Here is a 17,540-nt window from a genome sequence, read left to right as displayed (position 1 = left end):
TTCCTTAAAGCCGTGCGGCTGACACTGAGAAAATTAAAACAGAAACCCCACTTCACTCTGACGTAAACTGCAGGCACTAGCTGGCAAGGAGCACTCCTCTGTGCCTTCTCTTGTTGGAAGTCATTCAAATTGACAGACTTCCTAATGCATGATGCTCCACGGAGCTGGCGGCTAAGAGTGCCGCGTAAACCAGGGTGACAGGCAATGAACGGCCCTGCTATGAGAGAAGGCGAAGAGGGGTTCTCTTGAGAGTGGTCACCGTGGGCCAGGCAAGTGGCTCATGTTAGGGATTCAAAGAAAACCTCAGGGCTGGAGAAGGCGGACCAAAGCCCAGAGACACGCAAGGGCTCACCTGATCAGGGGATAAAAGCCACAAGAAGCCATTGTCTTCACTCAAGACATGTTCTGCATTAAGACGTGGCTTTAATACTGGGGCAGTGGTAAGCAGCAATGGAGCAGACAGGATGGGACGGAAGGGCGGTCATCACAGAGGGACAGCAAAGAGCCACAGAGTTCTGATCTAGTGTTTCTATTTTCAACCATAAACATGGTACCTGCGAGCTCTCCCCTGTGTTTGACTCAGAACTGGCTTTGGATTCCAACACCTGGAGTTTAGTGACACTGAGAACAGTAGCCACCATGTACTAGGAGCCTGTAGGGCGGCCTGTTAGGGGCTTCCTCTGTCTAGTCTTCATAGGCTTCTTGGGAGATCGGCACGACTGCTTCTGTCTTACAGCTGAGAAACTGAGGCTCGCATGTATGTTTCTGATTTGTCCGAGGCCAGACAGGCGATGCCATGTGATCAAGGCCACTCCCTCCGTCTCCAAGCTTCCCCACCACACCTGAACTCACTCTAGATTTCTATCAAATCAGATGAAAAATCAAGTTTGTTGAGGAAAATAAGACGAGTTTCCTTTAAACTAAACAAACAATACTCCCCCCCCCCAAATAACCCACATAAAATTATCTGAGTACTAATTCAATCAGTTACATTCATGTTCACAAAGAAAAATCTAGACAAAGAAGAAAATTTTTATTTCTAAACTAGCACACTGATGATATGAAATTTGAACCATGCTTCTTCTGGTCCTGTTGTGGGGATAAACACCGGCAGTGACCAGGTGGCTGGGGAAAGATCAACACGTTCCCTGAAACTGCCCTGAACTACAACCTCGGCTGTGCCCTGCAGATTCCTGGGGGGCAGGGAAAAGACCTGTCTCAAACTCCATTTGCTTACAATTGACACTCAGGACCTAAGAGAAAAAATCCAGGGGAATCTGGCCCTAGCAAGACAGCTATGCAGCACTAACGAAAAAGAGAAGCTTGGAAGATCTTAGACACACTTACACATCCCTTGGACTAAACATAGCACATCATGCGACAAATACTCACGAAGCAGACATTCATTCTTAGGGACAGAAAGAAACATTCTCATTAAGAAATGAACAGAACGGGACGGACGCACGACCTCTGTGACGGCAGCAGGATCCCCATGGCCTAGTCAGCAGTAAAGTCAGCGCTGTAGGCTGCCAGGTAGGGAGTGAACACGGGCGTGAGAACACAGGTACAGGACGGCAAGAAGAAAGCGGAAGTGGAGAAAATGGCAGACAGAGACGACACAGCACTGAGAGACCTCCAGAGCGGTGGCACCCGCAAGGGTGAAGAGTGAAGGACACTCACAAGAACCTCCGTTGTGTTAGGTGTGGCGGCAAGAAAAAAAAAATCTTAAGTCTAGGGCTGGAGAGATGGCTCAGTGGTTAAGAGCATTGCCTGCTCTTCCAGAGGTCCTGAGTTCAATTCCCGGCAACCACATGGTGGCTCACAACCATCTGGAATGAGGTCTGGTGCCCTCTTCTGGCCTGCAGACATATACACAGACAGAATATTGTGTGCATAATAAATAAATAAATATTAAAAAAAATCTTAAGTCTAAAACCACGGAGAAAACTGTAGTCCTCAATATCCCCACTTTAGACACTGCTGAAAGAAAATGAAAGGGGATGGAGTAGGAGTTAGGCTCTGGAGGGATAAAGTCTACAGAATACTTAAGTGTCTGCATGTGTTTCGTCAGGTTTTCGTGTGCACCAATATCACCCCAATACCATATCTACAAAAATCAGTTTGCTCCAAATACCAGAGACAGGAGGAGAGAGGAATCGCCTCGTGAGGAGAAGCTGATGGTGACAGAGCTGGGTCAGACACCCTCTCTTGTATGAGGAACAGGTAAGTGTGATGATTGATTCGATTTCTGATTTAAGAAAAGGACATATAGCTGGGTATGTAGGGTACTGTTTGACTGTAATCCCAGTACTCAGGAGGCGGAAGCAGGAGCATCAAAAGTTCAAGACCAGTTTAGACCCGTGTTGAGTCTGAGATTAGCCCAGATTCTGTGGCGAGACCCTGAATAAAAAAAAAAAAGTAATTGAGCATTCATAATGATGATCAAATGGCCTAACTGGGGCAAAAGGAACAGAGCATTAAATAAAAGTCATCAACACCAGCATTATAAACGCCATGGTCTCCTTCCACTGTCACCAATACTACCCGTGTCTCAGCACCTACTATGAGGCTGGCACCAATCTCATTTCAAACTTCAAAATGAGCCTATGTGCTGGGTGTTTTAATTATTGTCTCTATTTCGCAGATGTGGAAACTGAGACCCAGGGTAATCAGGTTATTTACCAAAGGCCCATAGTTAAGTCCTTACCTGCTTTACTTCCCTGCCTCCATGACTAGCTGTGACCAGAAGAAAGGGGTGGCCATATAATACATCTTTCTTTTTAAAAAGTCACTATTATATCTATGTACATATAAATTCTTTTACTCATAAAGTAGCTAGGGATGGAACTCAGGGCCTCTTTCATGTTAGAAAAAGTGCTCTACCGCTGAGCAACCTACACTGAATGTTTATCTCCTATACATTCTACTTAAAGGAATAGAAACCATTACAGCAGCTCCTGTATACAAAGGATCCATATGTGCTAGACATTGCATTAAGCATCTTGTGTCTGATCATTCAATTCTAACAGCTCCATAAAATATGAAGGTGAGGTATAGATATTGTAAATCTTATGATGACAATAGCAGTACACAGGGTCACCTAGCTAGCAGGCTGAAAGGCCACTATTGGAATAGTATCTATTTGACTCTGACACACAAACTGCTTCTTTGCTATGCTACCCTCCTGAGAGCATTAGAGATAAAAGGACATGGGGTAGACTTTAGTTTTGACAAGACCCAGTGACTGCTTCTGCCAAGTTTACCGAGAACCCCCAGGAGGAAGCCCAATTGAGCAAATATCCCCCAGGCATCTAGGAGGTGAGTTACGTAACTCCTTCTGTAACCTCCTTCATGCTGTGCCTTCCAGTGCTCCTTCAGGACTAACCTGTACTTTTCATCTCTTCTGCTGGGCTATGTCCTCACATCTCCTTCCTTGCAGGTGCTCTTATGACAAGCATCCTTCTTATCATATCATCTTACCATCATAATGATTATTATATATTTCTAACACTCATACATACACCTATGCATGTGCAGCATCAATAACGCCTTTGGAAATAGCTCAGTGGCCATTTTATTCAACAGGCATTTGTTATTCCTGCCTCTGGTGTTTTCTTCAGACCACTAAAGCTATGCATTCATTCACACACCTTCAAGAGCAAAGCATAAAGCTGTGTGTCTTTTCCTGCCTTTCTGTATTTAAAGCCTAAGTCTGGCAAAGAGTAAGTACTCCAGACACATTTAGTAATTCAAAAAGAAAAATGAGATCAGGAAGAAAAGAAGAGGGGTTATTAAGTTAGGTGAAAACACATTGCAAAGAGTTATCAAGGCAAATGCCTTGGGGTATCATTTGTATTTATCATTAAATCTGTAAAAGTTTTTTAAAAACATAAACTACTCCTCTTACAGCAGTGTTGAAACTGGCAGTCTCCAAACTACTAGGAGGGTCTTGGCAGTGACTGTCAAAAACAATAAAACTATTCACGACCATCAAGTCAGTGATCCCACTTCGGAAAACAGATCTAAGGAAATAAATCGACAGAAGAAACTGCTGTGTTTGGGGACACGCTTATAGAAACACTATGCACTACATAATGATGAATAACAAGAAACAGACTAACACTCAGCTGCAGGATAAAAGCTACGGAAAATCAATCTGAAGTACTTTTACACACCCATTAAAATTTAACATGATGATGATAAAGGAAAATGGAAAATGATATAAGGTTAAAGAAAAAGATCTGAAATGCACAATTCATGCCAGCCACGACTATGGATCTATAGAAGCTATTACTCGAATCTGACAAAGACTGACAGCATTCTCCCCGGGTGAAAAATGTATTATGATGATAGGACTCTTTATGTCCTTTAAATCAAATTTTAAGATGTAGTTGCCCCGAAAAACAAAGTCAGACATATATTGAATACTCGTTTACATTTTATTAGATGAACTACCTCAGGCAAGAGGCTCAGCTTCTCTCATTTTACCTGATTCATTGTCAAGTAAAAAAAGTTTTTTAATTGCTTTGCATATTTCATTAAATTAATATATGTGTCAACATGTACTCAGCATTTAATATGCACCTGGCTGTGATGCTTAATGTTCCTCATTAACATGACTGGATTTAGACCAACCAAGGAGACACACTTGGGGTTGGGCCTATTAGGATGATTTCATTAAGGTTTAACCGAGGAAGAAAAGCCTGCCCCGAATATGTGCAGTACCATCTCAAAGGCTGCGACCCTCGAGTGAAAGAGGAGGGAGCCAGTTGAGCTCCGGCATTCATCTCTCCCTCCTTCCTGACTTCAGATGTGACAGGAAAAGTGTCTCGTGGTCCTCCAGCTGCTTTCCACCACACTTCCCCCTTCTATGACAAACAGCACCCCTAAACTATGAGCCCAAACAAACTCTTCCTTCCTTAAGTCGCCTTTGCCAGGTCAGTCTTACCAATGAGAAAAGTGACCAATACACCAGCCGTCAGAAGCACTTCAGGAAGGTTAATCTGCGGAGCCCTCCAAACCCTTTAAGATGATGCACTGGATTCTGCAGTCTGAAGTAACTACAGCAAGATAATGGCTGTCAAAGGCTTCCAAACGGCCATGGGATACAAAGTGTCAGCAACGGCAATGGTAACAGCGGCTCCCCATCCGATATCCCAGACTGTGAGCAAAGGCTTTCCTTGCACTCTCTCATGTAGTTGTCACAAGAGCCTGTTATGAAGACCTTGTGACTGTGTCCTCAAGAAACTCAGACTCGAGGAGGTAAGCACACGTGAGTAAGAGTGTACCGATGTTTGGACCTGGGAATCTGAATTCACAGTTGTGTATCTGACTATCATGTGACAGTGTGTCCAGTTTTGTTAGGGTGCAATCAAAGCCCTTCAGATATTGAATCTCCCACGCCATTAGGCCCGGGAAGCTCTGAGTGGTCACCATGATTTAGGTCCCTGACCTCTGCTCCTGTCATCCCTCACCTGACTTTTTCCACACTGCCCTGCAGCTTTCAAGATTCTGCCTTCCCACAGCTCCTCACATGTAACTGACTGTTCCCATGACCTGCTGCTGAGTCTGCAGTTAGAGCTTTAAAATTAGTAAGTACCATCTTTTACATGTCTTTACCATTCTGTTTCTTCTGGAATGTAGACAACCCATAGAGGCCATGTTTCTTACAATTCTGTAAAGCCTTTTATTGCTATTCTAGGCACAATTCCCATACATGATTACTTGTAGAATAAACGAAATATCCCAACAGAGAAAACACTCCTAAGAATGCAGCCGACACAGACAATAAGAGGAGCATTTGGCGCTCTGCAGTGGGAACCTGGAGGCTCAAGCTAAATGAAAACAGCGTGTGGGTCTCTCCCATGGAGGCTTCCCTAAGGGACTGCTAGAGTCAGGCACACACAGTGCCATAGGTTCACATGTTAGGCCCACCAGAAGGTTCCATGGAAACAGGATGCTAAAGGGTTTGCCTCCCAGTGGCAGACATAGGACCCTGGGTAGTCCTGATCACACCCCAAACCAAGCCAGGAACTGAGACGTAATACACAGTTAGTGAATGCCTACTCTGCGAGTGAGTGAAAGAACGGATAGATAGATGGGGTTGAGCTTCCTTTTTTCTGGGTTCCATTTGTCTGCATGCTTTAGATTTACTTTATGTGTGCGCTTCGCCTACATGTGTGTTATGTGCACCACAAACATGCCTGGTGATCAGAAGCACACCAGGAGAAGTGAGAAGAGGGCACTGATCCCCTGGAATAGAAGTTATAGATGGTTGTGAGAAACCATGCCGGTGCTGGAACCGAACCCAGGTCCTACGCAAGAGCAGCAAGTGCTCTTCAACACTGAGCCATGGCTCCAGCCCCTGAGACCTCCACTTGGAACATGCTCTACCACATCAGTATCTGATTGTGGGGCTTCCTAATTGCATGGCACTCCTTGAATTTCTGTGAAAAAAAAAAAATTAACAAGTTAAAACAACAGGGTTAAACGCCGGTCCCTCTGAGCTGAATCTTGAGTCTTTTTCGTTTCTTGTCAAGGACTGAGATGTTACCAAGAGCTTTAACCCTGTGAAGATCCTCCCTCTTTAAAAATAGAAATTTTACTTTTGAAAAAGGAAAAGGTCATTTGTAACGTAAGCATTCTTTCCAAGTGTGAAGAGAGAGATAAACCTGGTGAACCGACGCTCCCCGCGTGGCTCGGAGTGAGGCACTGCCATTAGAAAGCCCAGTGGATGAAGATGCCTTCAAAAGGAGAGATAAGACAGGGAAGACTGTTGAGTTCAAAGCTGACTTTAATTAGCCAGGCCACTGGGGTAACAGAGATATGCCAACATTCATCTAATTAGCAGGCTCTTGGGACAAGAGTGCTGCCTAAAGATAGACACAGCTTTTCCTCATTAATGTGTGACGGCAAATCTAGTAAAACAAGCAGTGTCATTCGCTAGAAACTCTCTGGAATTTGTGCTTTCTCATATTTCATATGCAATATGGGCTAATCTAAACCTGAAGGTCTGGAGCTAAGGTGCGGAATCTTCCCCTTTAAACCCACCAAGTCAACACTGACCACCATCTCACAATTCTCAGAAGACTAAGCAACGATTAATATGGACTATAATACACTATCTATGTTACATTCACAGAGTAAAGCTGGAATTAGAAACCTAATTTTTAGGATTCTATGGGCCGTGTCCAACAAAACAGTGTAAACTGTGATTCACAAGCACAGGAGTGCCCGGAATTTTTCTAGAAAGTTTTGAAGGTGTATGCTGTAGATGGGAATCCAGAAATAGAGACGGAGTAAGAACCACTACTTTTTACTACGAAATCACTGTGTTGTTTACAAAGAACATGTAACTTAGTCCTCAAAATAACCCAGACCTGTGACAATCGTTCCTGTTATAGATGAAGGGGGCAAGGGTCGTAGAGTTTGCTGAGTTAGAAGGAAGGTTAGTGTTTTTCTCAGGCTCAAGTCAGACTTCATGGACAACAGGACTCTTTGTTTCCTGGGGTAGAATGTGCTGTGGGCACCTAAGGGGTAGACAGTGTGCTGTGGGTACCTAAGGGGTAGAGTGTGCTGTGGGCACCTAAGGAATAGACAGTGTGCTGTGGGTACCTAAAGTTTACAAGAGTATTTCTTTCCAAGACAGCAAAAGGAAATTCTAGTCCCTAGTAATCCCAAGTAAAAAGGCCAGGTAACCTAGAGTTAGCAATATACATTGTTGATTCATAAAATTTCCCACTGCTTGACAGCTTATTCATTTTCATCACTGAGTACTATTCCATTGTATGGATATACCGTGGCTTGTCCGTTCATCTACCAAGAACATCCTGGTTTCTTCCAGTTTTCGGTGCTTGTGAATGGAACCGCTAACGGGAGTCACGTGGTTTCTGTATGGTCACAGGTTTTTCAATCGATTCGGAGAGGAGCCTAAAAGCACGGTTGCTGGACATATGGCGAGACTATATTTAGCCTTGTAAGAATCTATTTTTGCTTGGGAATGTTATATTTCTATGCATGCGAGGTCTAAAACCATAAACGGTTCTCGGGGGACTTGTATTTATTTTTGTTCACTTCTATCTTTTGCCAAGTGTGTTTTAAAGTAATTCAAAAGCAAGTAGTGTATTTATGAGCAATGAAAAGTTAATTCTGGAAGCACAGCTAAACACCAGGAGTGAACGCGTGGCACGTGCTACATGCTGGCTCACTCCCTCTCCCTGGCTGGCCAACGGGGATCGTGGATAATGAGCTTGAGCATCATGGGGACTAAGGCATCATCACTGCGGAGCACCAGCAAGAGCCCACCTTCCCTTTTCTGTCAATAGCTGTCCCTTTTACGTTAGCATGCCACAGACTCCAGAGAAGTAAGGAGCCCCTGGATAGCATCCGGGAGACCCGGAACCACGTCAGTCCTGCAGTGCAGAGTTCTAATAGTGAGCCTTCTGCTTCGTTCCTGGGACTAATCCTTTCTTCATATGCCAGTTCCCTCCTGCAGAATACCATCTCATGTCTGCGGTAAGTTCCCTTAACCATAAAAAAAATCCATCAAGGAAGTATTGATCTTGGATTAACCAAGTCCCTAAATTACTGGGTTAGGAGAAGCTTGTCCACAGATGAGAATCTGTTAGGTAACCACCCACTCAGACACAAAGCAGAAAACCAAGACAGCTCATTGAGTTTGGAAAGATATTGTCACTATCAACTGTTTTATTTTCAAAAAAGGGGGGAAATCTGGCATCAACTATCATACAGAACACTGAGTAAATAAATTAAATTAGCTTTATTATGCACGTGAGGCAGGCGGTTAGAGCAATATTTTCATGTCTATTATAATACTGACAGGCTAGGCAATACACCCTCCTGCTTTTAAAGGAGATAGATGAATATTTTATTCCTTGTTTATCCAAAATGACACGAACAGAATTTTGCCTTGAAGATGATGTCTGTCTAGTTCTACTTAAACACTGGGGTCACAGTTGAAAAGGAGACCAGAAATCTAAATCTAAGCATTGCTGTGTCTACTCTATCATATCATGGGCTAATCCAGAGACTGTTCACTACTGGGCAGGAGGAGACCGAGAACAGATTCGTCTAAGACCATTCAAGGAAAGCATCTTGAAAAGCAATCACTCCGCTAACAATGCATGGGAACAGGAAGTCATCAACACCCTGCATCTTTAACTTCGACCAGTAGGATCCGCCCTGTTTAATCTGTAGATACAAACGCTGCAGCGGACTACACAGGGTGACTACCAGCAAATCAAGAACTAATGTGCCACCAAGGGATAAAAGTTAAAAACATAAAACTAGTTGATATGTCAACTAGTTACAATAACTCCCTAACATACTCCATCAGCCTAAGTCACTGGTCATCCCTGCCAAGTGTACACCATCAGCCTCCGAAGTCACTGGTCATCCCTGCCAAGTTTCCACGATGGCCTCACACTTTCCCTTCTGCTCAACATCTTTCCAGTCTCCTTTGCTAATGACAAGCTGGCCTCGTTCCGGCCCTGCTACAAAGCTGGCCCACTATGATTCTTCTAGGACCCCAAGTGAGGACCCACCATTCCTTGCTGGTTCTCCCCAGCCTTCCCAAGGTCTCCCCAAGAGGCTCCTGCACTCGTTGGCTGTGCACATCTGTCACCCTGTAAGTTGCCTCAGAGTTACCACCTGACCTTGTCAAGCCTTCTGTTCCCTGAGTGCCTAACTGATGGGCAGAACTGAGTTTGCTGAGACAGGATTTACGCAAGAGACAGACACAGATGTTCTGGGACACAAACACTTAACTCACTCTCACCTTGCTGATGCTATGATGTATGGGAGACAGAAAACGTGACCTGAGATAGGATTTCAGTCAGGTTCTTCTATGCCTTCCCTTTGGTACGGTCTTGCTTTGTTTCAGCAACCATGTGTGAGAAATTAGGGTTTGGCTCAGTGGTACAGCATCTGCCTTATATGTGAGGGGCTCTGGGCCCAATACCCAGCACCCCCTATTCCCCAGCAACATTTGAGTCATTGATTTCTTTGTACGATGTGTGTAATGGTGTGTTTAACTGGCCCTTTGCTTCCTGGAAGCAAATAATAAATAATAAACCATGATAATAACTCTTTCTTCAAGGGTGATGGGTAAAATGCTTACTTAGAACCTACCTTTGTTTCTACCATAAAATACCAATAACAGCCATGGATCCAGGTGACTGTTTACCCAGGCATGGCAGTGATGGCGTGTGCTGGTCTGTACGGTACAGAACACCTGTGAGTGCTGTCTGAATCCCATAACATGTTGTTCCCAAATGAGGAGCCAGGCTTCTGCTAATCACCGGCCACTCAGAAGGCTGAGTCAGCAAACCCCTCCTCCTTAGAGACTAAACTCTCCTTCTGTGCTACTGGAGAACAAATGACTACAGTGCCAGTTAGAACCCCTAAGAGCTTGAATGTGTTTGGCAGGGGACAGGAAATCTCCCCAAATCGATGAAGAGGTACTGTTCTTTCAGCTATTCATTCTATGCAAACTGAGTGGGAGAGATGCATGCCAACACCCTCTACTCACACTCCCCGGAAGAACTTCAGGCTGATATCAACCCATATGACGAGGGAGGTAGAGGATTCCTCTATATGCACTTGGGCTACGTCTAAAGCCAAAGCAATAACTACATTGCAGGAAAGTATGTATCTTGTTGTTATAGTTTAAGTGTGAGATCTCCTCCACAGGTTCATGTGTCTGAACACACTTACACCCTTAACTGGTGGTGCTGTTCTGGAAGGCTGGACCATTTAGATGATGGGAGTACTGCTGAAGGAAGGAAGTCACTGCTTCTGGTTGCATCAAGAATGCAGGATCTCAGTGGGACCCTCCTTTCACCATAGAACTGCCCAGGGTCTTCCTCTCCATGATGGAATTATTCCCACACACTGGGAGCCAGGATGAACTGTCCCTCTCTTGTTGTTGCCTCTTCTTGGGTATTTGGTCACATCAAGACAGGTCACTAATTTCCTCGTGTAATTAAGATACCAAGCATGTCTTCCTTTACTTTATTGCAGGAATTTTCCAGTCTCTATTGGTCCCTAAACCAGAAAACAAGTCCCTCCAAGTTCAGACCTCCATCCCAACAAGTCAGCTAAGCCCCAACCTGGCGAAAATCCAAGCTGCAACTGGAGCAGAGACGCTCCATACAGTTTCCCACTTCTCTGCTAGGACGTATCTTTGCCACTGTCAGTTCACTTACCTCATGCTAAAAAGTACTAGCCATGTTTCAATGGCTTGGGAAAATGAGACAATTCAAAGTCACAGTGTTTTTGCTTTATTTTGGTTTCTAAAAAGAATGATCTAAACTTTCATTTGAGGACAAGCGGTCAAAGATAGTCATCTCTAGATCAGCAGGCCAAACTTGAAACAGAAGTCAATTTGCTATTGTATTAGCTGCTCCATGGGCCACAAAGGTAAACACAGGGCTACAAGTTACACAAACGCAGTCCACAAAGACTTCTGCATTGCTAATGATGAGAACATCTCTATGGGGGTGTTTATCTGATTAGAACAAACACTGTGTTAGCACCTGAAAGTTGACAACCTCCATTCACATGCCCTTTATTGCTTCCAGAGTGATTTGGTGTCTGTGGTCTTGAGTACTAAGCTTTCCTATTGATCTAAATCACCCAGTGGAATCACAGATGTTTCCAGCTGTTCCTCACATCAGTACTTTGTGGAACAGGAGCCCTCTTGCCAGGGGCTCTTTCTTACTTTACCAGCTAGATGTCGCAGCTCCTAAGCCTCTCATGTGTTTCTAGTGCACTGTGTCTTGTCGATGATATTTCCTAATTTCAAGTCTTTTCTGCAATCAAATGACCTGATGTTTTTGGGAAATTTAATGCATTAGGGGTATGTTTGGAAACTCACAGACTTAAGAGGGGTGTGTGTGGTGGTGCATAAAACTCAATTGCACTTCAGTTTCCCTGGTGAAGCCGTTAGAGCATTTCATTATAAAAGCTCTGTTCCTTGACTGTGCTCAGGAACTGGTGATTTAAGATATGGTATTTTGTTTTGGTTTTTAATTGTCTTTGTTTTATCTTTATGTGCACCGGTACATTCTGTGTGTGGGTATGTGCACATGAGTACAGTTTCTCAAGGAGCCAGAAGAGGGCATGGGGTTCGTTGGAGCTGTAGTTACGACTGGTTGTGAGCTGCTTGACACTATTGCTGGAGCCAAGCTTAGGGACCTCTTCCAAATATACTAAACTCTCTTATCTAACCACTGAGTCATCTCTCCAGCACCATAGAGACGTGTTTTAAATCATCCTTCAATGCTAAGGACAAGACAGACATCAAAATCTCATGCTGTGTATCACTGGAGAGAAAAGGATCTTATTTCAACAAAGATATCTTGAAAGAGTGAATGCAAATAAACAAAACACATGTAAATCTAGGAAGCGCATACCCTAAACATGCTAAATAAACACATTGGCATGAAATGATTTAACAGCTCTTGGGGGAGGATGTCCTCAGAACGGCAAGTGTTAATTAAAGCAAACCAGACAATGTTTTATTAAACAGTGAGCAGGGCTTCCAAACCATACACGGAATGTTCCTTGTTAAGACAGAAGCAGAGGCGAAGGGCTGGGTACTGCCAAGTGTAGAGGAATACACGTTTAAATTATTTACATGCAATATGATGAACTTCCATAGCATAAGACTTAATCAATCTCATGTCTCTTTCTGGCTGACTTCTAGCCCTCTCTACATGAATTGTATCTACCCAAGACAACGAGAAAAATGCCATGGTCCTACTTAAGATTCTCAAGTAGTCAAAACTCGAAATTTGTTATTTACCTCCTTTGAATAAATGAATTTTTAAATCAAAGTTTAAATAACAAAAATCTCCCTTGAACAGATAATTAATTCTTTCTCATCTGCTCCGAAGTAACACAACTCCATTAACAAAAGTGAAAGAACAGTAGCCAGTAACAGCATGTTCTTTGCCAGGAACCACACCAATCTTATGTAATCTGTGCAACTTCTCACTAAAGTGAGTTTCCCGATTGTGCCCATTCTGCAATCAGCTAGCTGAACTCTGTGTGCCGCTCGCCTGGAACATATCTATCATAGCTTTCTGAAATGTCTATGAGGTTTTCCATCTACATGGAGATTTGTGGGAAAACACAGAGCTTCGCTGTTTGGGGTTCATTTCTAAATATTTGAAATGGCATCACGGTACACAGAGCAATGCTGAAACTGGCGTGATTTTCCTTGTAACAGCTCCAACTCATTCTTTCTAATTGCTGCTTAGTGTGACGTAACTACTGTTCTCCTACTTACAGGAAGAAAATTCCTTGTTCAATTTTTTTTTAACCAATAAAAATAGTCCTATAGGTGAACGTCTTGTGCAAGTTTCCCTGTGCACCTGGAGAGCTGCCCACTGCACACCGGCTGTGGCAGCGCTGGTCCTTGGACAGACATGTGGAAGCGCTGGTCCATGGATAGACATGTTTAAACTTTCACAGACACCAACCACCACACTGTCCTCTGAGAGAGATGCTTATTATTGGTACATGAACACGTATTTCCCTACAACTATGCCAAAGTCGGATATTATCAAGCTTCAAGGTTTTGCCAATCTTACAGGTGAAAAATATTTTAATTTGTATTTTCCTAATTAAAGTACATCATATCATAGGTGATACCACCCCTACTGGTAGTTAAGAGTCACTGAGTCAAAGTAGGGGCCATATAAAGTGTATACGTACACTAAACATCTTATTTTATTTTAAAATACCAAGATGCACATTTCTTTCCACATGTTACCAGAACATGGCTTCTCCTTTTTGTGAGGGACAGCGACACTGCCCGGGTCCTCAAAGCACAGCTGTGATTCCTGTTTGGGTTCTTAAGTGAAGTGAGAAAGGAAAGACCTTGTAAGAGTCCGAATGCAGAAGTCAATTAAACAGTGAGCTTTTAATAACCTGCCTTTATCAGAACTTTTCAAAGCGTTCCATTTAAATTTAACAGCTCTCTCCATGCTGGTATTTCGCTGGTTTGCGTATTATTTAACTAAATTACATAATTACAATGACATTCAACCAGCACAAACCGGTTTGAGAACCAGCACACCTCTGGCTCTTGGAAACACAAAATCAAATGAAATAAAAAGCACAAGTATTTTCAGAAAGCAGCCGCCAGAGAGCCAGGCAAGCATGGCTGGGGGGGACAGTACCCTTCCGAAACACACGGAAAACTGGTGTCTCTGAGAGAGTGTGCAGTCCAAGCGATGGAGAACAACTTCTGTATGATGACGACCTCGTACAGTTTACTGTAAGCCTGTTTATTTATCTATACTTCTAACAGATCAATCCCTTTTCTTGTTTATTTAGAGGTATATTTTATGTATCTGAGATAGGAGTCCTTTCACTGTTTATGATCACAAATGTTTTCCTCCGGGCTCTTACTTATCCTTTACCTATGTCTTGCCCTTATCCACTACTTATGTCTTCTCCTTATCGACTACCTATGTCTTGTCCTTATCTACTACTTACATCTCCTTATCGACTACCTATGTCTTGTCCTTATCTACTACTTAGGTCTCCTTATCGACTACCTATGTCTCGTCCTTATCTGCTACTATGTCTTCTCCTTATCTACTACCTATGTCTGACAACTATTCTGTTTTACAAAAGTATTTCACTTTGATGTCAGGAAAAAAAATTCCTTCTTTACAGATTTTGTTATCTTTGCCCTTCATTAAGCAAGGGTCCCTTCGCAAAGACCTCAAATAGTTAAAAGAAAAATGGACTATGTAGATGTAAACAATGATAGAAATCAGAATATACTTCTATATGGATTCATCAGTCATGGAGAACTTAAGCATCTCCTGAGCAACGACTGGGTACATATACTGCTGAGACCAGACACTGACTTAGAAACTAATATAACGGAAACCACTTTTCCCTCTGGAAAGCAGCCTGCTCAATCAGAATCAAAGACATCCTTCTCCTCCCCATTCCCATGTAAAAGTCTGCACGCTGGAAAACTGCCATTGGAGTGTGGACCCTGACAGCTGGCCAAGTAAAGGAGCGGGGGTTGGTATACCTGTCACAGCCATCAGTCAGAATGACCACAAGTCTCTCTCTTCAAGTGTCTAGGGCCAATTCTGAGCACAGCGTTAACGAGGAATCTATCAGAAGAGTCAAGGAATTGCAAGGACAACAGGAGCGAGCAGGGCGGTGCAGGGGGAGTGGGATTGTGTTGACCTCAGCAGGATGAGCAGTGAGGGCAACTCAGTCTCCAGCTTCCTCAGGATCCCAAGAGACAAGCACCATCTAGCAGAGGTACAGAAGGGGAAGCCAAGGACAGGCCGTCCCAGGCAAGTGTCCTTCCACTGAACAGCCCTTCATTTTCACTATTTAAGACATTAAATTAGTCACTGACATTTTACTAGTTAGAGCTGTTGTTCACATGTGTAGAGAGAATGATGTAAACAAACAAAAACATCAACAACGAAACAAAAAACAAAGCCTCTAATATCCACTAGAATCTGCTGGAAAACGACAGCCACAGTCGTTAATACTGTGCCAATCTCTGTGCCGCAGGAGAAGACACAAAAGTGAGAACAAAACATGCATTAGAAAAAATGTCAGTGAGACGGAAATACTTAATGCTACACAACATTCTAAAAAACACATCCACTCAACAATATAAGCAAATAATCTACATATAAAATATATGCAAAATATAAACAAACCCATTTGGTACTAATGCAACTGAATAAACGTACTTTCTTAATTATTTTAACCTCTTAAAAGTCAATTAAGATGATAAGTGCCTAAATATTTTATAGAGGTGGGTTGCTGGGGAAGAACGTGCACAGTGATTTGTAACAGAGGAAGAAGCTCTCTAACTTTCTATATTACAATTCCCACAGGAACTCAGATGTGCGACACCTTTAAAATCATGAACGTGAAGAACAGGATCTTTGGATGGAGACTGACTTTAAAAGCATGTGGTTTTCCTTTGAAAGGCAACCTCTTCATTACACATTTTGAATAACGAAACGCTACTATTCATCCTGACCTGAATCTGTGTTGGGGGTGGGATCCACCTCCAGTACATCTCAATCCTACATCAAGCTTCTTTGTGTTTTTTTTTTTTTTAAATTCCCTTCAACTTGACTTTTAGAAACATTAATAATTTTTCTTTGTTTCCCTGGAGCATTTCTTATCAGGATTAAAAAGGGACCTATTCTGAGACAAACAGGATACAGGGTAATAGTGCCGCTTCCAGGCAAGCTAAGAATAGCTACAGCGTTTTCAAGAAATCTTGTCCCAGGGTGTGAGCCTCAGCTCAATGTGCGACGCAGGTTTTCTTCCAATTGTCACCACAAGTCATTGATAACAGAGAACTTCAGTTCTTACCAGGTTTTCTTGGTTCCTGGCTGCTATTTTCTGCTCCTCTTCTGCTCCGTTTTTCATGTATTTGACCTCTTCCACGGGTTTGATTCTATACTCATCTGAATGACAAAAAAAGGGGGGGGGGAATTTACTACAATGCAGAAAAGTGTCAGCAAAGCCAAAGCCATGCACTAGACCCTTGACCTTGTAGCCTTTACATGTGGCTCGTCTGGGACAATCTCAAAGAAGCATGCATGGGCATCTTGGGTCCCTCTGAGTAGGTGTCCTGCCTTGTCTGCACCGCAGACCTTATCCCGTGAGCAAACACTAGATAAGAAGGAGGCTCTTCCACTGGTGGAAATCTCTAGAATCCAGACATTGGAAAGCACCACACATCAGGAGACTGGGGAGAATGTCTTCCTTCATTCCTAGAGACCATCTGTCCCAAGTGCCTATAGCAGCAATTCCAGTTCTATGTTCGCACCTTAGTTTTTCCCCTTTTGAGCAATACGGTATTGTTTATGATTATAGAGTTGTACTGATGAACAAATAAAACCAACTGGAAGTTGAAATTTTTCTTTCTTAGGGCTCTTACATTAAATTCGAACAGTTTGCATGCGTGGGCAACTTGGGTCCCTTTCAGTAGGTGCTCTGCTACTACTATGTAGCCTTTAACCTCTCTAAATTTCCATGCACTGAGGCAAAAGACCAACTAGCTCGAAATGGGCCGGTGAGGCCCCAAGGCTGTATAGTACAGAAGGCTGGAGATGGAACCTAGACTTGTCAACAAGACAACACGGATCTCAATGTCAACATCCATCGTGGGACAAAACTGGGAAAGACGGCAGCCAATGTTCTCCTGTAGGACAGAGATTTGGCGGTGTCAAGAATGACATTTCCACCAGATTCCTGTCAACAGGAAATGTCTTGGTACATGAAGTTCAAAAACAGGTGTGATTTTGACTCATCTTTGGCCCAACTTGTGAAGGGAGAAAAAAAAAATCACAGAAATTATGGAATTACAAAATTTCATCAGCAAACTGCTTTGAAAATGGATGAACTCAGCCCTAAGAAAGCCAGCTGTCTGTTACTAAGAAGGCTTGTATTTCCGGCTAAGAGGTCGTAACATACTTTCCTACTGACTGAGTACAATGAGTATATTC

General features: G+C 43.1%; 1 protein-coding gene across 2 annotated transcripts in view; it reads right to left on the bottom strand.

The window, feature by feature from the left end:
• Window positions 1–17,540, bottom strand: part of CUNH1orf21 (chromosome unknown C1orf21 homolog) — a 194,445-nt gene that overhangs the window by 67,325 nt on the left and 109,580 nt on the right. For both annotated transcript variants that reach the window (XM_041662526.1, XM_041662527.1), the window contains exon 3: window positions 16,402–16,496. In XM_041662526.1, the coding sequence (XP_041518460.1) occupies window positions 16,402–16,496 (95 nt within the window). The remainder of the gene's footprint in view (window positions 1–16,401; window positions 16,497–17,540) is intronic.

Source organism: Microtus oregoni, unplaced genomic scaffold, assembly GCF_018167655.1.
Source record: "Microtus oregoni isolate MIOR12 unplaced genomic scaffold, Mior012 000013F_ref0000133, whole genome shotgun sequence".
In the NCBI taxonomy this organism is placed as follows: Eukaryota; Metazoa; Chordata; class Mammalia; order Rodentia; family Cricetidae; genus Microtus; species Microtus oregoni.
Note: the sequence above shows the minus strand (reverse complement) of the source record. Positions and strands in the feature narration are given on the sequence as shown.